This window comes from Trachemys scripta, chromosome 13 (genome assembly GCF_013100865.1).
Source record: "Trachemys scripta elegans isolate TJP31775 chromosome 13, CAS_Tse_1.0, whole genome shotgun sequence".
NCBI classification, from domain to species: Eukaryota; Metazoa; Chordata; order Testudines; family Emydidae; genus Trachemys; species Trachemys scripta.
This window is the reverse complement of record NC_048310.1, coordinates 42,033,236-42,057,377: the sequence shown is the minus strand read 5'-3', so window position 1 is coordinate 42,057,377 and position 24,142 is coordinate 42,033,236. Positions and strand designations below refer to the sequence as shown.

The 24,142-nt window shown below is 51.3% G+C and overlaps 1 protein-coding gene across 1 annotated transcript; it reads right to left on the bottom strand.

Annotated features, from left to right (window-relative positions):
* Positions 1–4,125: 4,125 nt before the first annotated feature.
* TEPP (testis, prostate and placenta expressed) lies at positions 4,126–23,599 on the bottom strand. The gene is made up of 8 exons (XM_034788955.1): positions 23,506–23,599; positions 21,058–21,289; positions 14,288–14,349; positions 9,412–9,586; positions 8,010–8,071; positions 6,052–6,116; positions 5,930–5,962; positions 4,126–4,322 (listed from the first exon to the last, which is right to left on the bottom strand). Exons 2-8 carry the CDS (start codon positions 21,278–21,280, stop codon positions 4,292–4,294), a joined length of 651 nt encoding a protein of 216 aa, XP_034644846.1. The 5' UTR covers positions 21,281–21,289; positions 23,506–23,599; the 3' UTR covers positions 4,126–4,291.
* Positions 23,600–24,142: the final 543 nt, after the last annotated feature.

The following is a 24,142-nucleotide window of genomic DNA, read 5'->3' as shown; positions in this document are numbered from 1 at the left end:
TTTTTTTTTTTTTTTTTTTTTTTTTTTTAAAAGGCTGTTCTGTGATTGAAAAAACCTATTCTGTGTCTCCCATACCAAAAAAAAAAGCCCACCCTTAGTAACTCAATGGTGCTACTCTCGAATTCTCCTACCAGCTTGTGTTGCCTGTGATGGTATTTGCATAGTTCAGTGCTGCTTTGAGGAATTTAAGAGTTACTGCTTTCCCCATTCCACAAATCTGGAGACCAGAGTTCTGTTCTTGGTTCTGACACTGATTAGCTGAGTGACCTTGGGCACTTCACCTCGCGGCCTCACTTTCCCCATCTAAAATGTTTGAGAGGGTGGGTAGCAGCATCCAGTCCATCCACTCGATGTTTTGTATATCGTTCACATGTTTGCTCCGTGTTGTCTCCTCTGTAAGGTAAGCACTCCTAATCGTTTCACTGGCTCTATCAGCATAGAAAACCTCTCCTGTCGTCATTCTCAGTCTAACTTTAAACCAGCATGCCACACAGGTGGGAATGTGCGTAGCAACAGAGGCTATTTAATCTATAGGCATTATTACCATCCTACTGTGATGTGGGGCTTCAATAGATGCAATCAGCTAAGTACCAGGGGGGAAGGCTACCCATACAAGTGGTTGAAATTCACTCAACTGAAAGGCTTCATGCTGCTTTGAAAGTACTGAAGGGCTGTTTTATTTCTCAGCTTGTATCTTTCGTTTCCACCTTTCTGTGCGATCCCATTAATTGGGCCTGTGTCAAAGATCATGGAGGCTTCTCTCCATTTCAGGGACTGGCGTCTGTTTACTGACAGGAGCTGGTAATGTTCTGTGCTGTTACTCCTAGCCCGCTGGAAAGTGAAATACTGTATTTGATTCAACTTCCTAATTGTCTTAGAAACGGATATGTCCTGTTGTTTGTAAGTTGCCTTTTGATCATCCTCCCTAACCTGCTTCATCCACCTTCCATGGATAGTCTGGGAAGAGCACCGTGTCTCCCTCTTTTATCCTCCCTCATGGCTCTAAAGCCCTGCTCTCGAGTAACTTAACTTGTCCACTCTAACTGACCCTAGGCACAAGACTACTGTGCTTGCCAAAACCCACTGAGGCCTGGGCAGCAGGAGCTGAAACTTCCTTTGGAGTCAAAGCTGGTGATAGTCATTATATTAGTGCCCCTCTAAAGCTCTCAGAGGTAAGGCTCCTTGCAGGCAATGAACATGGCCTATACAGCAATGTGAATGGACTGAACAACACACAGTTCTGATGTAGGTTTTAACTGCACAACAGAATTGGTGAACGCTGATTTCTGTACCAAAAGCGCCTTCTAACCCTGCTTGGAGGGGCCTGCCACGCAGAAATAAGTATTTGCCTCTTAACACCATTTTTCCTTTTTGTTAAATGCTCTTGGCAATGCCTTGTTCACTGAAGTTGTCCCGGGATGTGAGATGGCAGGTAACAGAAGCCTCCCTGCTACTCTTGGGTCTCATCAATGAACAAGAAAGTACTACGAGATCTTCCAAGCAACCAGACAGCTGGGGTGTCTGCCTGCTCTCTTCTGGGCCTGACTCTGCCAGCCGGTCTCTCGCTGAGACGCCCCTACCTCTGCAGGTAAATCCTACTGCTCCACGCACGGGTGACAGAATTGTGCTCTGTATAAACGTGTGATGTGTTTTCCACCTAAAGACACTGAAGCAGAGCAGGGATAACCTTCATTTTACAGACTCTTTTCATCCTTCCTCAGAACCAATAATTACTCAGGCTTAATGTACATTGAATGGCTTTTTAGTTGTCCCCAAAAAAGCATTCGTGGCTTTCAGGTAAGATTTTTGGCACTTGTCCTTGTGTTTGAGGGTAGGCAGAATGTGAACAGCCCAGAGCATTACTGCACTGCAGGCACCAACTCGCCCCAAACCTGTTACTTGTCTTGTGACTGAGCAACTAGCTGAATCGTTTTTATAGTCTCCTCCCGCACGGCGAGCATTGCTGCTGTAGGCCCTGGCTGGAGTGGTGTGGCTGTGGCTGCTGGGGTAGGACTGCACCACTATAGTACAATTACCCTATTAAAAGCAAATACAGCATCATGCCCTTGTGGTTTCTTTAGTAGTAGGTTTCCTGTGCCTCTCCTTGGCTGTAGATGCTTCACCCTATTTCATACACACGTTATTACAGGAACCTCGAGGTTCTAACTGAGACTGGGGCTAGGGGCTGTGCATGCAGGGTAGGAAACGCTCCCTATTCTGAGGAGTTTTCAGGCTAATGGACAAGACAAAGGGAGGGAGGGGAAGCAGGAGCATGGAGGGGTGAAGTGACTTGACCAGGTCATTGGCAGAGCTGGGATAAGAAGCCTGGTCTTTCGATTCCCAATCCCAGGCCAGTGCTCCCATCCCCTGGCCTGTGGCGCCATCCTGAAAACCTGTACCACGCCCAGTGAGCTGCACGGCACCAGTTAGTAATCAACGTGCAGGCCATGAATGCTGCACCAGAAGGAATAAACCACATTCAATCTAAACCCATTTCATAGAGGTGATGGTCTAGTTCCTGGGAGTGTGGGACACTGCACACCACTAGGCTCCCATCTGCCACTATTGGCCTTTCTTAGTGATTGTGATTGCTTGTCCACCATCTTAATACCGGCTTTTTCTGGTGTAGGCTTTTAAGAATTAATATACCCCTGGCATTACCTCTCTGGGTCTGCGTCCACTCTTCTCCAAGCCAAACGCTAGAATAGGATGTTAGTCTTTGACTCAAAGCCTTTAGAATTCTTTTCATTTAGGCACCTTCTACTAAGAGGTGATTCTGAAATGTGCTGGCTTAGTTAGGATGTCTCGCCCTAGCCACTCAAACAGCTGCAACGCTGTTCAAAGTAGCTCCGGTGGCAGGGGCTTGCCCTTTTGGTGCTGAAGTTGCGGTGTTCAGTCGCTGCTGATGCCCTTGGTCACCGTACGGGGGCAGCTCCCCTTTGTTACAATTTCAAACGAAGCCAAGCTGCCAGACTAAGTTAGCCAACAGACGTCAGACGCTGCAGCGCCGAAGGGATCTATTTTTGCCCCATGGTTCAGTATCAAACATACTGTGGGTATTTCTTGCTGGCATAATGCAGCTCCATGCCTTCCCTTCGCACCCGTCTCTGGGTAGCATTATAGCCTAGGAATGTCGCTTAAGCAAGGGGTCAGTGTAAAATTTAATGCAATGGCCCTTTCCCCTCGAGCTGATAACAGGGCCATGCATTTCTGGCCTGGGCATCAGAAGACTGTGTCCGCTCAGCGGGGTCCCATTCCAGTGCTGCTTCTCCTGGCTCTCCAGTAATTTGCTTTGTTACACCTAGTTTGTCTGTCTACCTAGGGTACGTGTCTCGCTCCTATCACGAGTATCTGAGCACTGCACAATTCATGTCTTTATCCTCAGGACAGTCCTGAGGGGCAGGGCAGTGTGAATAACCATCCCCAGTTCACAGATGGGAAGTGAGGCACAGAGAGGCTGACTCACCTAAGTTTAAAGAGCTCCACTGGTCCAGTCTAGGCCTGTGCTCATTTTAAAGGCACCTTCCAACTGTTAGTAAATCTGCTCTGCCTATCCTGCCAGGCTGTGCTAGGAGTGAAGCAGGCACAGAGAGCTGGGCTGGGAGGTTCTGGCACTCTGGGCAGTCAGGGTATTTGCTGGGAGGGAGAGCGCCCCGGCCCTGGGAGGCACAGAGTGCTCTGGAGGTGGGGCTGGGTGCGGGAGAGATGAGCCTTATCCCAGTGAATGATAGGAAGTAAATGCTAGCAGGTTAGATGGGTGGGAGGAAAGAGGGAACAGGGACACTATGAGCATCTCCAACAGCCAGGACACAAGGTAAGGGTTGCCTCAGTGTCCAGCATTCGCTCTTTGAGCTACATGTGCATGGCAGGGAAGGAGAAGATATCTTGATATATGTACAGCACCTAGCGCAGTGGTGCCTTGATCCTTGACTGGGGCCTTTTGGTGTTTCTGTGTATAATTGACTGGTGCATCTCTGAAAACGTCCAGCAAACATCTTTCTTTTTAGCTCACACCAACTTTCCATTCCTGGCTTCCCCTCAGCTCAGGCTGAATGGCAGGGTGGCGGGAGAAAGGTCTGAAAACCCTCAGGAAGCCCCTCCCTCATCCTCTCTTCGTTATATTTAGACATTTTAAGAGTGTTTTTTATTTGCTAGGAAGTGCAACCAAGGTGTATGTCCTGCCCTTCCCCACGGCCGCTCTCGGATCCTGTGCGCCTTGGCTGTTGGAGCTGGCTGTCAGAGGCCAAGTAGATTCACCTCGGGCTCCGCACCTTTTCCTGTTTCCTGCCGTCTAGCGCCAGGGCTGGAGGTAGTGCGAGCGGCTGGGAAGGAAAACAGACACAGCATTTGATGAAGCACAACAAACGGCTTCAAATGCTTTCACTGGGTGATCCCCCTTTCCTCTAAGCACTTGTACTAGGCCTTAGCCCTTCTTCCTCCCCTGGAGCACTTCCTTTTCCCCTTGTCTGTTCCTAAGAGAATCCACTTCTCCCTCTCTCTCCTTCCCTGAGTCCCACCCATTCTCTATCCACTCCAGGGACCCTCCCCGTCTCTTCTCTGTCCCTTCTACCTCAGCTTTCCTCCCTATTCTTCTTAGGGATCAAGCTTAAGGCCAGCTATTCGCTTCCTCGAAAGTGCAGAGTAAACATGCCCCTGCCTCTAATATTTGGAACCAACTAGTCAGGCAACCGTTGTCTTGTCCTAGGGTACCAGGCCCCCTCTCTCTCACCTAGCAGGAGCTTGTAGAAACCAGTGTGTTGATTCGAATGGCCTGCATGCACACACAAGTAGATGCTCCATGTATACGCATGCAAATTACTTCATTTTGGCAGGGGATCAATGTTTGAGCACATGCACCTAACTGGCGTTAGCTGGATTTGGCATCTGTATTTATTACAAAGCGTGTAACCTGAAATGGATTTATTTCAATTAAAAAAAATCCCACGGGAAAGCCCGTGCTAGGTTAATAGCGTGCAGGGGCGGAGAAGTGAAATGCAAGATTGTGCAAATGAAAAAAAAAAAAAGAAAAAAAAAGTAACTTGTGACTGCAGTCACAACAAGCTACACTTCCATACGCCCACATGCTGGTTTAGTTACAGCAATCCTGGCCATTGAAGCAGAATACTAGTGATTGCCAAGGAGGAGGAATTGCACTTGGTGTAAGGACCACAACTTTTAAAGTCCCTGAGTGTTGTGCTGTAAACTTCTCAGCCACAATGTGGTATTAATATACTCTGCTTCAGTAGACACAATGCTGTTTGTAAAGTCTTTATAGCCATGGTATGCACGGGTGCTTCTTACAGGCTCGAAGACGTTCAACTGCAAGGCGTCGGGGGATGAATGATTCACTAACTGCATTCCCTGTGGGTGCTAGTTTTCTGCACAGGCTCATGAGGGGGACAGGTTTCTTTTGCCAGCAGTCCAGTGTGATGGCAGAGTTGCACAGTAGCATTGTGTTGTCCAAATTTAGGCTAGGCCAAAGGCAGATGGGTTAGGACTATCCCATCCATCTGCAAGTCAAAGCAGGACAGCTGGTCCCTTGATTTTGTGTGTGCACTTGGAATCCAATTAGCACTTGCAAATCAGAACTGGGGGGCGTGGGGCATTTGTCTCCTCCCCAGCTGAGGGCGGTGATGGTGCTGGCTTCTGAGCCAGACGGTGAACCCCTTCCTTTCATTGGTGAGCAGTTATTCACCTGCGGAGAATATGGAGTTTACTGCCTGGCCCTCAGGGAATATCTGGCAGAGGGAGGGTGATAAGGGGCTGTATGCAAATTACTCTCCTCCTTCCCTACAGCCAACTTCCCTAGGGTGAGATAGCACATTACCTCCCTCCATGCACTCCCCACCCTCGTGTCCCCCCAAATCTCCCCCTCTTTACTACTGGCCTTGGCCCACTTGCTGAATTCAGAAGCATCTCTGCTGTTTACCTGTATGCTGACCCAAAGCTCCTGAAGACATTGCTGCAAAGGATCAGAAGACGGTGTGAGTCACAGAAAGGCACAACGGGGTTACAACAGCAGCCTGGGTTGGGGAGCCGGGGGCTACTTACGTGCTGTTGTAAGGGAGGGGCTTCTGTCCATATCTGTCCAGGCTGGGGTTCTGATTGAGGCAGTACTGGAAGGACAGTGCAGAGCGGGGAGGGCGGTCAGAGATGGCCACTGGACCCAAGTAGCCCCCCCCCCTCCATCTGCACCCCTTTGCGGCCACCAGTCCAGCCACTACTGCAGTGGTCCCCAAACTGTGGGGCATGCTCCCCTAGAGGGGCACAGAGGAACATCTGAGGAGCATGGTGGGGCCTAGGCCAGCCCCCACGGGAGGGAGTATCACTCCGTGACTCCGCTCCCGGCCCGGGGTGGCACGGACATGTTCCATTGCTGGTAAGGGGGCAGGGGAGAGGTTTGGGCACCACTGCACTAGAGTCCAGCCTCTCCTGACCACTACGGGTAGATGTCAAGTTTCCCATTGTTTCTATAGCAACCCCCTGACTGACTGGCTGCGTGCCCAGTGTAGAATCTAGGCCACTAGCCTGATTCTCCTCTCCCACCTGTTTTACCCCAGTGTCATTCTATTGATTTCAATCCAGTCGCATCTGGTTTATATTGGCAGGTTGCATTAGTCTCAAGAAAAGGAACCGAAACTGTATTTCCCAAGAATAAAGGTACCTCGAAACCTTTTCTGTGACCGGGGAAGTCCTCCTTCCACAAGGTCTGGAAGCTAATAAGTGCTAGAATAGGTCACACCTTGGATGGGACATAATCATGGCAAATCCAGCTGCTGTAGGCAGTGGTGCACATGTTTCAATAGGTGGCGCTCTTGTCTCAGTCAGGCCTGAGCCAATCATAGGGTTAGAAGGGACTGCAAGGTCTGTCTGCCTCTGGTGCCCAGGGTCACAGTTGCTCAAATGAGATGTAAAATCTAATGTCTTGTGGTCATTGGTGAGCCCATGGGGCCTCCCCGTCTTGAAACAAGAGCAAAAAACCTTGTGGCAGGTGCAGAAGGGCTGCCGTGTTCCACCCCAGAGGTGGCTGCATTTTAGTGGCGAGGGAATGTGCAGTACAACTTGTAGAGCACTCTAGAAGCTTTCAGGCGAGAAGGTCCAGGCTGGGAGTGGTGGGGGGTTATTACTGTGAAGGAAATGTAGAACTTCTGAGCTGCTTCCTGTTCAGTTCCTGTGATTTAGGCAGCCCGGGGCTGTTACAGCTGCTGCTACTGGTGAGCCGGGGTTGGGACTATAAAGATACTCCTGTCAGTTGGCAGCTGCCTCCTCCTTTCCTTCTCCTGACCTCCCCTTCCCCACTCTGACTGCCAGGCAGCTTTTCCCTATATCTCTGGGCCCAAATCTCCCAAGGGCCTGACTTGTATACATGCAGCCCCCCCGGTGCACACACATTGGGGCATGAGCGTACATGTAACTGTGCCCATGGAGAGAGTAAAGCTGGAGCAGTGGATCCCAGGGCGGCCTATGGGGTGGGGAATGGTGAAATGGAATTATCTGCTGTGGTAAAACCCAGGTGGGTTATGAACTCGAGTCCTAGTTGGTAAAAGAGAAATCGGAGAATCCTTGTAGGGGGTCTAGGAATCTGGTAGGCTATGAGGGAAAAGCCCTTTCCTCCTCCCATGTTTATGAAGCTACACTAAGAGCCTTCCCCAACATCAGCCAACCAGCTCCGGAAGTGCATTAGACTCAGATTTTAAGGCCAGAAGGGAGCAGCGTGATCATCTAGTCTGGCCTCCTGCCCATGACAGTGTTCCACTAACCCAGTGGGTCTCAATTTCTCCGTACTGGCAACTCCTAGACTTCCCCTCCCCTCTAGCTGGGACCTCCATCCGAGTGAGCAATACGGAAAGGATGGGGTGGCCGTGGCTCATAGCCCATGTGCTGATGCAAAATGCCTGTCTTGAGGAGGTTAAACATAAATTCCACTTTCCCCCAAGCAACCTGTGATCCCCAGGGCTCCCAGCAGGAGACAGCAGCACGACGATTCAGTAGCAGGGAGAACTCCTTACCCTCCACGTCTGAGACACGTCTGGCTTTAAGTACCTAACAGCATAACAGCTGAACCCGAGCACTGGGGGGAGAGAGAACAGTACACATGTTATTATCACGAGTGACCCCAGCCCTGTCGCACTCCAATATTTTAATTATGACTTTAATTGATAGCCCCACACCATACCCAGGCGGCACAGCATCCTGGGAGAACACAGCCTGGCAACCCATGGGAATGCGACAAGAGTGACTCCCTCATTGTGAATATCCCACCTGCGCTCTAGACTCCTGTCCTCCAAGGTGGGCAGCAAGAGTCTAACATATTTCTCCCCCCCCCCGTGCGCGCTGAGGGAGGAAGGAGAAAGGTGGAGGGAGCTCCAGCCAGCATGTCCGAACTGATGGTCTTTGCGCTGCCAAGAGAGCTGCTTCGCCCTGCTCGCCAGTGTCCATGGAAAACGAAATAAAGCAACGGCCCCTCCTGTCCTGTCCCCTTCACTGCCCCAGCCAGCCCGGTACCGATGTGGTGCCCATCACCAGAGCATCTGGGTGCCCTTGTCTAATATATTTAGATATTAATTTCATTTTATTTTATACTGCCTTCAAATCTGCCCTGGCCAGTTTGCTGCCAATTTCTGTACTACATTTGGGGCTTCTGCTGGGGGTGGTTTGGAGGAAGCACGTTCTGCGAAAGTGATCAGCAAACTGGTGTTGACTTGTCATCACTAAGTTCCTGAGTTAACACCCCATGGAGACCAATGGGAGCTTGTGCACCTTTCTGAGCAAGCGCAGGCACTGCACTGGTCACATTCATTCCACACCCAGAAAGCTTTCTTTGCCGCCACCAGGATTAGAGACTTCATATTTTTACTATGAAAGGTAAGAATCTAGAATACCACAGACGTGGCAACTAACTCTGCATAATCACATTCTCGATGGGGCTCTGGCAAGTCATTCTGGAAAATACAGGTAGGGTGAATGGATTTCTGCATCCGGCTCATCTATATCTCCAGCTGGCTCTGTAGCCCTGATCTGACAGCACGGCTATTCCAAAAAGAGAGGACAGTTTACTGTGCATATGGGTTGGCTCTGACGCAGCATGTACACATGTGGAAATGCCACCCTTACAAACCCCTGGCAGAGCCAGAAGGCAGTGGCACATACAATACCTCGGCGCTCCCATGGTGTTGTGTTGGTCAATATCACAGCTGTAATTTTATCAGTGAAGTCTTGGCCTGGCTTCACCTTGCTCATTGGAAGAACCGCTAGTCATTTAAACCTCAAAAGGAGTAGGCAGCATCTGAACTTGTCTCCCAAACAAGCAGGCAGGTGGGTCGTAGAGCTGCCTATCTAAGAGATGAAATGATGCTGGCTTTTCCCTTCCTTCAAAGAGAGGCTTTGCCCCTACCGTGTGCCTGGCTGTACCTTTCTTATTGACGCTGGGTAGCTTGAATTCTCCAGCAGAGGAGACGAAGCGTGACCAGTCATCCATAGCCCGCGTGTAGCTTGGCCATTCCTCGTGGTTAGTGCTGGGAGTGAGTGGAGCCATCTTCCCTGCTCGGTACCTTGCAGTGAGCGACTGGCCCAGCTCGGTCATCCCCTGAGTAGCAAAGCCAAAGAGAGAGGTTACTGCAGGCTCCCAGCTGGGCGCTCAGCAGGGAGGGGGGGTGCAGGGCAAGCAGCCATTTTGAACCCTTTGCATCCCACCCATGCAGTTGACCAGCAGGCCAATACAACAATAGAGGTTAGTTCCCTCCCCCTAATCTGCAGCCAGCAAGTAGAAAATCCAGAGCCATCTGGTATCCTTTTACAGTCAGACTCATAGGTGCTGACTGCATGGGTGCTCCGAGGCTGGAGCACCCATGGGGAAAAATTAGCGGGTGCTCCACATGCACTGGCAGCCAAGCTCTCCCTGCCTCTTTCCCGCCTCCTCCCTTGAGTGCACTGCGTTCCTGCTCCTCCCTGTCCCTCCCAACCCTTCTGCCCGCTGCCAAACAGCTGTTTGGTGGCGCTCTGGGAGGGAGGGGAGGAGCGGGGGCACAATGCGCTCGGGGGGAAGAGGTGGGGTGGGGACTTGGGGAAGGGGGTGGAATGGGGGTGGGATGGAGGCAGAGCAGGGGTGGGAAGAGGCAGGGCAGGGGTGGAGACTTGGGTGGAGTGGGGGCGGGGCCAAGGGCAGAGGGGGGTCGAGCACCTATCGGCGGGAGCAGGAGTCGGCGCCTATAGTCAGACTGTTCCACATTCACCTGGCACAGGCCTGGCTCCAGAGTCTTGGCTAGTTGGCTTATTTTTATGCGGCAAATATGTGTAATGCTATAGACTTGGCAAAGCCTCGTCCACCTTAACTGATTAATGGGGGAAGAACAATCTTGCACTTAAGATCCTTAAAGGATTTCACTGGGAGTTGGGCAGTTAAACACCTTTGGGGATCTGGGCCAAGGGAGAGTACAGGGAGCCAGCAGATCGGCTAGCGACTCCCTGCCGAATCTACAGCTATGTCTCATTAACCTGGCTGGGCTTCAGTCCCACCATCTGGGGGCCTGCTGTGTAGTCTATGGAGCTGCTAATAGATACCTGCCTTGTAGGGTTTATGCAGATCAACTCATCAGTGCCTGCAATGGGCTTTGAGAGCCTGGGGTACAAAGTGCTACAGAACTGTCGAGTAACATCGATCTCCATGATAGCTCTGTGAGACAGGGCAAGTATTATCCCCATTTTACAAATAGGAACAATTGAGGACCTGTGAAGTGACGTGACATGCTCAAAGCCAGTCAGTGTCAAAGCCAGGATTAGACAGCGGGGGTTCCTGGCTCCTACGCTCGGCCCACTCCATCACACGTGGTCTTTACATAGAGAAAATGTTCGTATCTGCATTGCTTACTAAAAGTACACAACATAGTCCCTTTGAATAGGCCAATAAATACGCAATGAGAAGCGCCTTTGTGCCAACGACTGTCAGCTGGGGTATTGCAAAGCATGTGTTGGTCTAATAACTGGCATCATATTACCCGCCCTGAAAATGATCCCACTTTTGGGGCTAAACTGGGGTTTGAACATCTGAAATGAGTGGCTGCGTTCTCTGTGAATTCACTCAGCGCAAACAGCTTTTTTATAGTGCAATCCAGGATCCTTACCTTCTTCCACCGCAAAACCACCATTGCTTACCGCTCTAAAGTTTTTTATGACTGGCTGCTCTCTGAGCTTACTTTGGCTTCTAAAATCCTCAGATAACAGTACCTGTAGAAACCGCCCTGCTGCCTTAATCTCTAGGCCCCACGGTTATGGCACATGGTAACAAAAAATGCAGAGGCAACGGAATTCACTAGTCGGAGGTGAGCTGAGAAGCGATTGCAAGCTACTTGCTCTTGTTCTGAAACTGGAAAGACTGAAGCTTAAGAGAGTTTGGAATAAAAGCCAGATGGATCCAACTCTGATGGGATGTGGGGCGTAGGGGAATCCTGCTTAGAACTGAGTCCCTCTTTATCTCTGTTTGCTCTTCACAGGTAACCAGCTTCTGAGAAAGCTAAGCCTTGGGGGAGAGAGCCATGAAGCAAACCTGAGCTCAGGCTGCCCCCCAGTGCCTGAAGAGAGAACAAGACCCACACACCCGAGAAATCTGGGCCAAATCTATCATAAAGAAACAAGTGTATTTACAATTTCAATTACACCGTTTCTTCTCCTGCCACTCCCAGTCCCACTGTTCCTTCTCCCCCTCTCCTCCCTTAAATCCCTTCTTATCAACACAGTTCTTCCCCAAAGCCTTTCAGCAATGAGTCCTGCCCCACGTGGTAGCTGATGTCCTTATCACAAGGGGATATTCACCACCAGTTGTCCAAGAATGTGTCTACATTACAGCCCCGAGTCTCATTTATGCTAAGATGGTGTAAAGGGTTCTTAAACAAGCAGAAAAATCCTTTAAGCTGCTAGAGAGCTGAAAGTGGCCTTAGTACAAATGAGAATTAGGGCTTAGATATTTTTTCCCCCTTAAAAATTCCCACTGCTGCCACCAGAAGTTCAGCCTCCTGTGGCGGAAGTCACATGGGCATCCTAGTGGAGAACATCTGCTGTTTGGAGGCTTTTTGTGTGTGATTTTTACTGATTGAAATCTCTGATTACATACCTTTAACAGACCAGGCATGTCTGTCAAATGTCGCTATTCAAAAGAATTGGACTGATGTGCTGTTTTTTGGGCAAGGGCATGTACTTTGAGTATTGAATAAATGGTAACAAAATATCTGCCTATTTATTTATCTTCTGTTTTGCTGGGTATGTGTCACAGGGCACTTTGCTCACTGCTGGGTGGCGCCTCCTTCTGGCAATTCTGAGGATTAGCTCCACCTGGTTCAGCACCCCCTTTCTCTTCTTCTACCTTGGCAGCTCTTCTTTTGCTCACCGAGTTGCAATGTGGCTTCGTGACTCAGCTCTCCTGCCAGGTCCCACTGTGATCCCCCTTCCAGGGGGGTCTTTCAAAGTTTCTCTCCACAAGCAGCATCAGGCAGGCCTCACACCCGCTGCCCTGTGTCACTCCGGCAGTCTTCCTATTCACGGCCCCTAGCACTGCACTACCACTCTGCAGTGGAGGTAGGGGCCACCCTCTACTCTGGGTTCCAGCCCAGAGCCCTACAGCAAGTAGTTAAGGGCTATGGCTACACCTTCCTCAGCGCTCTTTTCCCTGGACTATGTCCTACCATGCGTCCCCAATCTTTTCATTCTCCAGTGAAGTCTTCCTAGTCAGACCCCCCCTCTTAAGGCTGCTAGATAACCTCTTTCTCATGTGTTCCTGTTCCTCCTACCTACCTCATGGAGACAGACTTCAGTGCCTCCTCTCTGCAGCCTTCACTGTTACCAGACTCCTGGCTTTAGAGAAGCCTTGCCTGTCCCCTCACAGGTGAGCTTCCCTCTCATTAGCACTCTCCACACAGCCTAAATCTCCCCCCTTTGCAGCTTAATTGGCTGATTGGATCCACCTGGCCTAATGCAACTCTCTCAGGGCCCGTGTGGGGAGCTGAGAACAGGTCCGGGTCCATGGTCTACCACCCAGTGGCTGCAGTAGGAGAACTCAGGCCTTCCTGCTCTACTGGGTTCCAACTCAGGGCCCTGTAAAGCCCATCCAGCATCTTCCACCCTGGGGCATGTCAAGTCAGCTCCCTGGGTCACTTCCTATCCCCCTCTTTCCTACAGCATGCTGTGGTTTGTCCCCACAAGTGCTATCTCACAGGCTGCCTACCCAGCTGTGGCCCGCAAGGACTGCCGCTCACCGCCATTCCTTCTCCCAATCTGGCTACATCCTCCTGCAGCACTCTCAGAGCAACTCCTCCCTACCCCAGCTGAGCCCGCCGGCTCCCTTTTAAGCCCCGCCTCCAATTGGCGCATGCTCTGCAAGGGCACAGGGGCGGGATCTCCCAAGCCCAGAACTGCTCTTTAACCCTTTACTGTCCAGTGAGGGGTTTATACATCCTGTCACAGGAACACACCCCAGCACAGTATGTAATTGGTGCATTATTTTTTCCATAATAACCACCTCCCAAATTTTTTTTTGAACCATTCTTCTAGAGTTGGACTATTTTTCTTTTTCAGTAGCCTCTGCTGGTGTTTTAACTACCTGTCATCTAACCCTGCCCAGATCTGGTTCAACATGGTGGTTAAGATGCCACAGGATGCAGGTGCCCTATCTACACTCAGGCTCCCGCTGCTGGAACTGTGTTGATGGTAGCAACAGTGGGAAAATTGAATAGTCCAGTATAGACAAGGGCAACAGATGTCAGCCACAGGTCCCCTCCCCACATCTTCCTTCAACCAGGGCTGAAAACAAACGGACCAATTGGTTTGACACCCGTGCCAGAAGGGATGTTCTGCCCTGGTTGGAAGGAGGTGTTTGGCATGTTTCTGTAGCTGGTATTGAAACTGATTTGGTTCTGCCTACTAGCAGCCATGTTCTTTTCAACCCCAGTTGGGGGACAGGCTGGGAACCAGTGGTGGAAACTGATTGCCAAATTCCAGAACATTATCCTAGTGTAGACATGAGCTGGTTTGTCTGTACCTGGTCTGGATTGTAAGTGCCTTGGAACAGGGACTTTAGCTCCTTGTTTGTGTGCACAGGGCAGAGCAAACGGCTGATGCTGGCTCATGTCTGAAGGTCCCTCAGTGCTTAAGCAGAGGTGGATCTGGATGATATTCAGGCTTGAGCTTACAAGGCGGGGAAGGCACAAGTGGGTTACACGAAGGCCAGGACTTGGACCGAAAGTCAACAGGTGTGTAAATGTCCCTCATAATCCCGCTTCCTTTGGCTGAAGTGACTCACCAGGGAGGGGAGGCGCTTGTTGGGGACTCCCACCAGAGTGAAGGATGCGTTGGCAAAATCCTCTGCGGGAAACAGAAGGGAGAGAAATGAGACCTGTGGCCTTCTTGGTCGCTTCCAAAGAGTGGAGAGCGGGCTTGGCCTAGCCCACCTGTCTGGCCCAGGAGCGTGTCCACGACAAGGCACTGGGCTTTGCAGCCTGTTTGAAAACTGCCTTTGAACTGGCTCCAGACACAGCTGGTCCAGCCAGTGCAGGCACAGGGCCAAACTATTTTAGAACATTTTTTGGAAACTAGGAGTGATCCTAGATCCCAAGGGCGACCCCTGGGGTCCTGCAATGGAACAGTCTAAATAGGGCTTTAGAAAATGGCTTTAAAACAGTTTGGCCTCACCTCTGCTGATTAAAACCACGCGGGGGCAGTGTTGTCTAATGGGTACGACCCCAGGCTAGAAGTCAGGAGACCTGGGTTCCTGCCTGGCTTGGCCATTGACGTGTTGGGTGATCTTGGGCAAGTCACATCCCCGTTCCTTGCCTCAGTTTCCCCTCCCACGCTGCATCTGTCTTTGTTTGAACCAGGGAGTGTGTCTCACTAGGTGTTTGCACAGAATCTAGCACAATTAGGCCCCGATGTTTGTTGGGGCCTCTAGACTCTTCTGAAATACTCCAAATAAATAATAGTGTTCAAAACCAGCTTAGCAGGAACTGTGTTGAGACTTCAGCACAAACGGGGCCATGGAGGCCCTTTGTATGCTCGGCTGCCTCGGATGCCTGCCACCCCGGGTGCTCCTCCAGCGGTGGTAACAAGAGTGGGTATGTTAGTGTGGACGGGTGCGATGAAGTTGGCACCGCTTCTGAACTGGGGCTGATCTGATGAAGTTGGATCATGAAACTACAGAGTCAAGGAAAGCCTCTGGGCATGTGGGTCCACCCAGAGTTAGCAGAGTTGGGGCATGTTTCTGCCAAGCCAGGGACCCCGGTGAGTGATCAGCAGCTCTCGACAAGCTGGTGGAAGTAAAACAACCTGGGACAATGGGTTTGTTCTAGACAGCAGGAGACACGTCTCCCTCTCGTCTGAAGGGAGGGGGAGCTTGAGAGAAGTGGAAAATTACCAAAAGGCAGAACAAGAGCCGCAGGTGACCCCAGCAAGAGTCTATAAAGGGACTCACTGGGGAAAACTGAACTGGGGGGAGAGAGTCATTTTGCACCAGATTAGGATGAGGGAGGCTGTTGCAAGGGGCAGGGCAGGCAAGGGGGCGGAGGTCTGACCCTGCCTTGTGGAACATGGCTGATTCCCCAAAGGGAGGGTGAGCTGCCTTTCGCATGTTTGATCGTTTTCTATGATCTCCTGTGCTTTGTTTGGTACATAAAGGTGTTAGACTGGACTGTGTATCCATATTGACTGCTTTGCAACTGCTGCATGTCCCAGGGGGAGTTAGACCGTAAGTAGGAGCTTCCCAAATCGCGCTTTGGGGTGGAGTTCTGGACAAGGCTTGTGGTTAAGAACAGGGGGTCCGAAGGGTCAGCGCTGTTCCCAGTGGACGGCAGGTTCCAGCACTCGGAGGGGGCTGCCTGAGAGAACGTTTGTGCCCTAAGCGTCTGCAAGGTGACTCCCAGATTGGGGTAGTGGCTGGACTTTGTTCAGTCTACAGGGGCTTGAACCCCCCCAGGGGATTCAGAGCATAGAAGGTTGGATCCCCCTCACAGCAGCCCTAGTGGGAGGCCAAGTGGGGGCGCTCGCTAGGATCTGTGACAACAGGGCACAGACAGCTGCCTAAGGTCTCAGCTCTGTGTCACTAGGCCTCAGGATTAGAGAGCGTGACACCCCTCCCCTGGACACACAGGCAGCCCCCCCTTTGGTACCATAAATGGAAGTGCACCCCAAGATGGCTGGTGTAGAGAGGAAGGCTTGGCCCCCTGAAATCGCACTTAGGGTGACCAGACAGCAAGTGTGAAAAATCGGGACAGGGGATGGGGGGTAATAGGAGCCTATAGAAGAAAAAGAACCAAAAATCGGGACTGTCCCTATAAAATCGGGACATCTGGTCACCCTAATCGCACTCTGCATCCTGTTCTTAGCCACAGTCTCAGCTCACATCTGCAACCACTAGGAGGCACTACAACTGTCCTCACCTGACTGTGAGGATCACATGACAGTGACCTAAGATGATGTCATCTGTGACAATGTGAGCCTTTCTTGTTCCAAACATATTGCCACTATTCGAGAAGGACAATACATTTCAGATGGTGTATCAGGCCTGGCCTGTACATAAAGTGGTGGATTCCCCAGCTCTTTCTGTCTTCAAATCCGGACTGGACGCCTTTCTGGGAGCTGCTGTAGCCCCAAATGAGTCACTGGGCTCAACAGGGGGGGTGGGGGGGTCACTGGATGAGATTTAATGGCTTGTGACCTACAGATCAGACTAGATGGTCCCTTCTGGCTCTAAGCTCTATGAATCTATGAGAATCTCTTTGGGGCCATGTGACGGGGTGCTCTAGGTTAGGGTTACCATACGTCCTCTTTTTCCCGGACATGTCCGGCTTTTCGGCACTCAAACCCCCGTCCGGGGGGAATTGCCAAAAAGCCGAACATGTCCGGGAAAATGCCGGCTCTGCTCCTCCCCTGACTCTTCGGCTCTGTTTAAGAGCTGAGCGCTACGGGCTTTGGGCAGTCCCCATACCTCCGGACCCTGCGCCGCCGGAGCCCGGGAGGGGAAGTGCCCGGCCGGGGGCGCAGGGTCCGGAGGCAAGGGGGCTGCCCGAAGCCCAAGTGCTACCGGCTTCACGGTTTGCTGGGCAGCCTCCAGACCCTGCGCCCCCGGCTGGGCGCTTCCCCTCCCGGGCTCCAGCTGCGCTGGGCAAGCCCCGGCCGGGGGCGCAGGGTCTGGGGGCTGCCCGGCAAACCGTGAAGCCGTTAGCGCTCGGGCAGCCCTTTCCGCGTGGCTGGGAGTGGGAGGGAGGAGGGGGCGGAGTTAGGGCGGGGAAGGGGCGGAGTTGGTGGGGAAATGGGCGGGGCCAGGGCCCGTGGAGGGTCCTCTTTTTTTATTTGTTAGATATGGTAACCCTACTCTAGGTGTTTGCTGTGCCCTGCCAGAGGCGCTGCCAGCTTGGGGCACGGCCCTCCATGCAGAGAAGAGCAGCAAGTTCAGACCTCCAGGGTTGCCTGGAGTGGCCTCCCATGATCAGCTGCAGTCAGAACCAGCCAGCCTTGGATCTGCAGTAGCTAGAAGGGCCGACAGGAGGCGGAGACCAGTCAGGACCCAGCAGGCCCGATAAAAAGGCTGTCACTCGTCAGGGTGAAGCCAGTGCAGGGAAAGAAAGCTCTCCTGGCCCTAACCCATATAGCATGGGCAGGGCCTAACCTTGATGACACTGGCCTCGGCGAGGTCTCTGTGCAGGACGAGTGTGCGTGGTATGGACTTTAACTCCCTGGGAGCTAGTTTGAATGCAGCGTTAATTTGGTTTCTGTAAATTAAAACCCGAGGTAAGCCTGCCCTGTGGGCAGGGGTTGTCTTTTTGGGGGGTAAATGGGTACAACTTCTGCAAGTGGACGAGGCCTGGCAGGCACAAAGCTGCACCAACAGCGCTAGCTTTAATGGGCTTGTGTACATGGGGAAAGTCACTAGGACAGCTATCCCAAGTCTAATGATAGCACTCTGGTTAGAGGAGTATCACTCCCTGGGGAGACACTCAGGGAATGTCTTCGCTGCACTTGGCTCTTCACTGGGTGTTGCCCCAGCCTCCTCTCACACAAAACCTCCTCACTCAATTCCAGTGGCTGTTTCCACCCAGGCTAGCTGCCCCAGCCTGGGCTATGGATTAAAACCTGGCTGCCACTTTCACTTGGTCTGGTAATGCCCACTTTGCAGCGAGGATGCAGGCTAAACCCCTCGAGCGCCGAGCATTGTCCAGTGCCTTCCCACAATCCCCTCCTGTGCCCAGTAAGACAGACAAGTTGTCTGGCTGGGATGATTTAGTCGGGGATTGGTCCTGCTTTGAGCAGGGGATTGGACTAGATGACCTCCTGAGGTCTCTTCCAACCTGGAAAGACTCACAGAGCGGTTCAGCGCTCTGCAGCACAAAGACCCATGGGATGGGATGTGAGGACGCAGTAAGGCTTTGTAATGTGACTGTTCATACCCAGGCTAGACTAACCCAGGTGCTGATTATCTGAGTGAAGCCTAGGGTGACCAGATGTCCCGATTTTATAGGGACAGTCCCAATTTTTGGATCTTTTTCTCATATAGGTTCCTATTACCGCCCACCCCCTGTCCTGATTTTTCACACTTGTCTGGTCACCCTAGTGAAGCCGCATCCTTATTCCAGAAGGTGTCTTTTTCCAGTTTAGCGTAACCCCTTTATAGTGCTTTGTATAATTATACTGGTAAATTTCCCCATGTCAACAAGGGATTCAGCTGATTCAAATCAACTTCTGTGTATAGACAAGGTAAAGGAAATATGCTACCCCAATCCTTCAGGCAGGAAAACAGAGGCCCTGTCTATGAGGCGGTGGCATTTTAAATGCTAACAGTTCTTATTCAAAGGGGATCGTTTGCTCACAGTCACAGCGGGAACAGTTGTCTTGCCAGGAAGCCAAACAACACCTTTAGGAGGACATTGTTAACTGTGTATTCCCCAAGCCCCTAGAGAGCATGAAAAGAACTCTTTGATATGCTAACTACCCCGCAGTTGCTAATTGGGGAGGAACTGCTCTCAGTTTGGGGGAGCGGGGATAACAAACTTAATGAACAATGTCTCAGTGCTAATTGAACAGGGAGGCTGGGTTGGAGGGTTGACATTGCAAGGAGGGATTTTGACACCCTAAGACAAAGGAGCTGGAATCTATTAAATAGAGAGGATACAAGCCTTAGCCAAGGGGAGACATGCATTGGAACTGACTGAACCCAGCCTGCTGCTGGCAAGAGCAATGTAGGCCATTGCCAAGATGAAAGGAATTGATCAATAGACACTAACTATGGGATTTGGCCTGGCTAGGTAGACTTTGTGACGTCTAGACAGTCATGGCTTATTCTGCTTAACTTTTACTTGCTTTGATTTTTTTCCCCCTCCATTTTTCTAAGACAAACACATCTGGTTTTATCCTCGCTAATCTGAACTGCAGATAGTGAATGGGGGCTGTTCCTGTAGGAAGGAATCCAGGCCTGGCCTCTCAGGACTGGCCATGGGGTCTCATCTTCCAAAAAGAACTGAAAAGCTGCTGGCTGTGGGTTCAGGGATAAGCCTAGAGACCACGAGGTGTGCCCAGCTCTGCAAACCTCAGGTGAGCCCATAGACTCGTAGGACTGGAAGGGACCTCGAGAGGTCATCTAGTCCAATCCCCTGCACTCATGGCACGACTAAGGATTATCTAGACCATCTTTCTATAGAGCCAGGGCAAAGATTACAGAAGAACCCCTGGGCTATGCCACGCTTGCAAGTGCGTGCATACAAGTGAGAAGTTACCCTGGGATGGGAGGGCTTTATTATTGAAACCAGCCTAATCTTAATTTGAATACAGGTTGGTAGAATTGTCTGTCTGTGCACCAGTAGTGCACTTCATACAAGCATCAGTGAAGTAGTCAAGGGCAGGCTGCGTATTTAGCTGAGTCCCTCGGGTTATGCCGGACTCACCTGGTGCCCAGACACTGCACGACATTACAGAAGAAAGTCACCTTAGTGCAGGGGTTTCAGCAGTGCTGTGCCGAGTCTTCATTTATTCACTCTAATTTAAGGTTTCGCGTGCCAGTCATACATTTTAATGTTTTTAGAAGGTCTCTTTCTAGAAGTCTATAATATATAACTAAACTATTGTTGTATGTAAAGTAAATAAGGTTTTTAAAATGTTTAAGAAGCTTCATTTCAAATTAAATTAAAATGCAGAGCCCCCCCGGACCGGTGGCCAGGATCCGGGCAGTGTGAGTGCCACTGAAAATCAGCTTATGTGCCGCCTTCGGCACATGTGCCATAGGTTGCCTACCCCTGCCTTAGTGCCTCACCGCAGTTTCCGTGTGACCTAGGCTATGAGCCTGCTCTGGGTGACCAGTGGCTGCAGGTAGACGGAGACCTTGCGGCCCGACTTTCAGAAGTGCTGAGCAACCACAGCTCACGTTAACTTCCCTAGGAGTTGTAGGGGCTCAGCACCTGTGAAAACCAGGGTGCTGTTCTATAGGGGACAGGGATAGCTCAGTGGTTTGAGCATGGGCCTGTTAAACCCAGGGTTGTGAGCTCAATCCTTGAGGGGGCCACTTAGGGATCTGGGGCAAAAGTCATACTTGGTCCTGCTAGTGAAGGGAGGGGGCTGGACTCAGTGACCTTCCAGTTCTATGAGATAGGTATATTTCCATTTTTTTTCAGGGGGGAGGGATAGCTCAGTGGTTTGAGCATTGGCCTGCTAAACCCAGGGTTGTGAGTTTAATCCTTGAGGGGGCCATTTAGGGATCTGGGGCAAAAATCTGTCTGGGGATTGGTCCTGCTTTGAGCAGGGGGTTGGACTAGATGACCTCCTGAGGCCCCTTCTAACCCTGATATTCTAAGGATAACATCAGAGTGCGAGAAATGGTGGTGTTATCTGCCTAGCACTTTATATAGTGCTTCTCTGCCCAGGACCTCAAAGGGGGTGAGGATCATTTTCTCCATTTTACAGATGCGCCACCTGAAGCGACTCATTGGCAGCGCTACCAATAAAACCCATTCTCCTGAGTCCCCATCCAGTGCACTATCCCCAGGCCCATATTGCCTCCCAACAGAGTATATCAAAGCCCAGTGGCAGCATTACCTTTGGTGCACGCAGTGGTTGTCCTGGAATGTTCATCTGGGAGTTTGTTCCCTGCTGAGTCCATGTCCATTTGCCGTAAGGTTGGCAGGTCTGGGTGGAAAAGCCTGTCCTTTACTCCAGCCAGCATGGCTTTCCTAGGGTCCAGTGGCAGCAGCACCGCTGGGGCCGTGTAGACAGGATGGCCATCTTCAGGCCATGGTACCAAATCGATTACTTGGGCCATTCCTGTAAACTAGCAAAGCCAAAGAGAGAGCAAAATGAAACAGACAAGTGCAAAAACATGGCACTTATTTGCTAACAGCTCTATATCCATCCTGACTGACAGACCGTGCGTCCTGATAACGTGTTGTGTACAGGATGTCCACTTTATCCCCTAGAGAGGAGGCATGGTTTGTTTCCCTGTTTTGTTGCTGGTATCATAGCAAAGGGAACAACACACAATCCTGTCAAATGGAGATGGCCCAATGAACGTTTGCTAGGTGTTCCATGAGCCCCTAAATAAATCCCTTCAAAAGACACATGGGCTTGGGCTTGCTGCAGGCATACCAGGCAGGTGATGAAACATTCCACTCTCTGAGCTCAGCTATCCCTGGGCAGTCCTGATGAAGGCACAGGGACAGGTGTACGTGCAGTCTCAGGACAACAGTGGCCTTATCACTCAGGATCAAATTCTCAGAAGCGGCTCCTACTTTGAGATGCTTTTTCAGTGCCCATCTTCAGACAGAGACACCTTAACACCTGCCTTGCGCCCACGCTTCCCTCCTGACTACATCCTCCGTGCCCTATGCCCACTCCTCACTTTGTGCCTGCTTATGCTCCTAGCTAATGTGAGCCCAGCTCCAGCGGCACTGTCTAGGAGCCACCCTGGCTTTGTTCTGTTTGCATTGGTCTGTACTGGAGCCGCTCGGGACTTTTTAGGGCCTGATCTGACTCTCGCTGAAGTCAGTTGAAAGCTGCTCCCTGCAAAGGCAGTGGAATCGGGTAAACGCTGGAGGGCAGAGATTTCAGTCTCGTATGGCACCTGACCTGGTCAGCTGTCAGGAGCCATGGCCCTTACAGCACTTTAGAAATAACAATGTGCCCAGGATCTGCTGAGGGTACGTTACTGCAAATGAAGCAAAAAGGGGGAATGTAGATCACGTCCCTGAGTTTCTGAAGCAGGAGGGGGAGAAGAGACCGAGAACAATGGCTGCTTGGAAGCCTGTTTTAATCTGCAAAGCTGGGGAAGAACTTGGTTAAAGTCAATGGAAAATCTCTTACTCTGAAATCAGTAAAATCAGTGGTGAAAATTGCCTAGAAAAACATGGACACAATTAAGCCATTAAATGTACTATTTGGTTCAGTCTCTCTTGTGAGCTGATCTCACTCTCAAACGATTCAATCACCCACCTACCAGGGGTCCACCAGAATCAACACTCTGGTTTGGATCCCCCTAAATGTTGGGAAAGTTCATATCCACCTCTGAACCACCTCCCAGCGGACCCCTTGCTCCAAAAAGGGCTGAACTCAAATCCTGGCTTCTAACCCCTCTGAACTTGGGGAAGGAAAGTTCTGAAATGTGCATCTTGCTGCATTCAGGAAACACTTGGCAGGGAGTTCACGGCACTGCCATGGCAGCTGTGTGCTGAACGTTTGACTCTCAGGAGCAGGGCCGGCTCCAGGCACCAGCCGAGCAAGCTGGTGCTTTGGGTGGCAGATTGAACGAGGCGGCATTCCGCCCAATCCTCGGGCGGCACGGACGCTTTTTTTTTTTTTTGTTCCGCTCCGGCCGCCCTGTAGGGGGAGGCGGCGCGGAGGACGGGAGCGCCCTGCAGCAAACCCGGCAGGGCAGTCCTCATCCTTCCCTCCCCGCCGACTGGAGCGGAGCCCTCCCGGCAGGCGGCGCCGCGCGGCGCGGCGGGAGGGGCCGCATGGCAGCACCCAACTGTAGCCCTGTCCACCCCCCTTCTCTCTCTCTCTCTCCCGCCCACTCCCTCCCTCTCCCCCCCGCTAGCCGGTCCGTGTCGAAGGTTTTTTTTTTTGCTTTGCCGTCGAAGGTTCGTTTTTTTGCTTGGGTGGCCAAAAAGCCAGAGCCGGCCCTGCCCAGGAGAAAAGCTCCCTGCAGATCTAAAGAGAGAGACGTCAGCCCCAGGATGTGCCAGTTTTGCTGGACTCCTTAAATTCTTCCCCTGTGAGTAGGGTGACCAGATGTCCTGATTTTATAGGAACAGTCCTGAATTTTGGGTCTTTTTCTTATATAGGCTCTTATTACCCCCCACCCCCTTTCCCGATTTTTCACACTTGCTGTCTGGTCACCCTACTTGTGAGCAGGGCTGGCCGAAAGACACGACAAAGACAGTGCAAAGGAAAAGCAACACCCGGGCTTTAGGATCGAGGATAAATGTCTGTACAGAGCCTAGCACATTTTGGGGGACTGCCACAGCATAAACAGTAAATAATTATAAATACCTAAACCGAAGCGATATCTATTTTCTCAGCTTTCTTCGCATTGTCTCAGGCCTGAGGTGGACTCCAGTCATTCTGTTTACTGATCCCTTATTCCCCATGGCAACAGGCAGCCAGTATCAAAAGTAGTTGTTAGGTGATGAGGGCAGGGTTGCTAAGTAACCAGAGCAGTGTCCCTGTAGTTACCTGGTAACCGGTGACCCCCATTCAGCCTGGCTGAAAGGAAAGTTCCAAGCCCCGCAGGCCTCCAGCCAGCTGGTGCAGCTTCCTGATAAAGAGCTGGTTTGTTTGCAGAGGGAGAAAAGTCACAGGGCTGGGTGGCTGCAACCTACTGGAAAGCAGCCCTAGTGGAGAGCGCTGACGTGGCAAACTGCATCACCCCACAACCAAAGCCATCCCCAAGCACAGAGATCACATAGGACCCTACAGATCCACCCACAGTGGTGCCAGCTGCAATAACCCATGTTCAGTGCGGGAAGCTAATACGGAATTATGCACCTTAGAGAATTGAGGACACTGCGCCTGATGTTTCACTCCTGGGATAGGAAAATACTAGAGCTGTCAATTAATAGCGGTTAACTCACGCGATTAACTCAAAAAAATTAATCGCGCTTAACTGCACTGTTAAACAATAGAATCC

Bases quoted from the DNA above. Each gene is read 5' to 3' on its own strand.
- TEPP (XM_034788955.1), bottom strand. From the start codon at position 21,280: ATGGCCCAAGTAATCGATTTGGTACCATGGCCTGAAGATGGCCATCCT. The intron at 9,587-14,287 runs GTGAGTCACTTC...TTTGCTACTCAG, and splicing joins ACAAGCGCCTCCCCTCCCTG to GGGATGACCGAGCTGGGCCA. The intron at 8,072-9,411 runs GTACAGCCAGGC...CTCTCCCCCCAG, and splicing joins ACCCAGCGTCAATAAGAAAG to TGCTCGGGTTCAGCTGTTAT.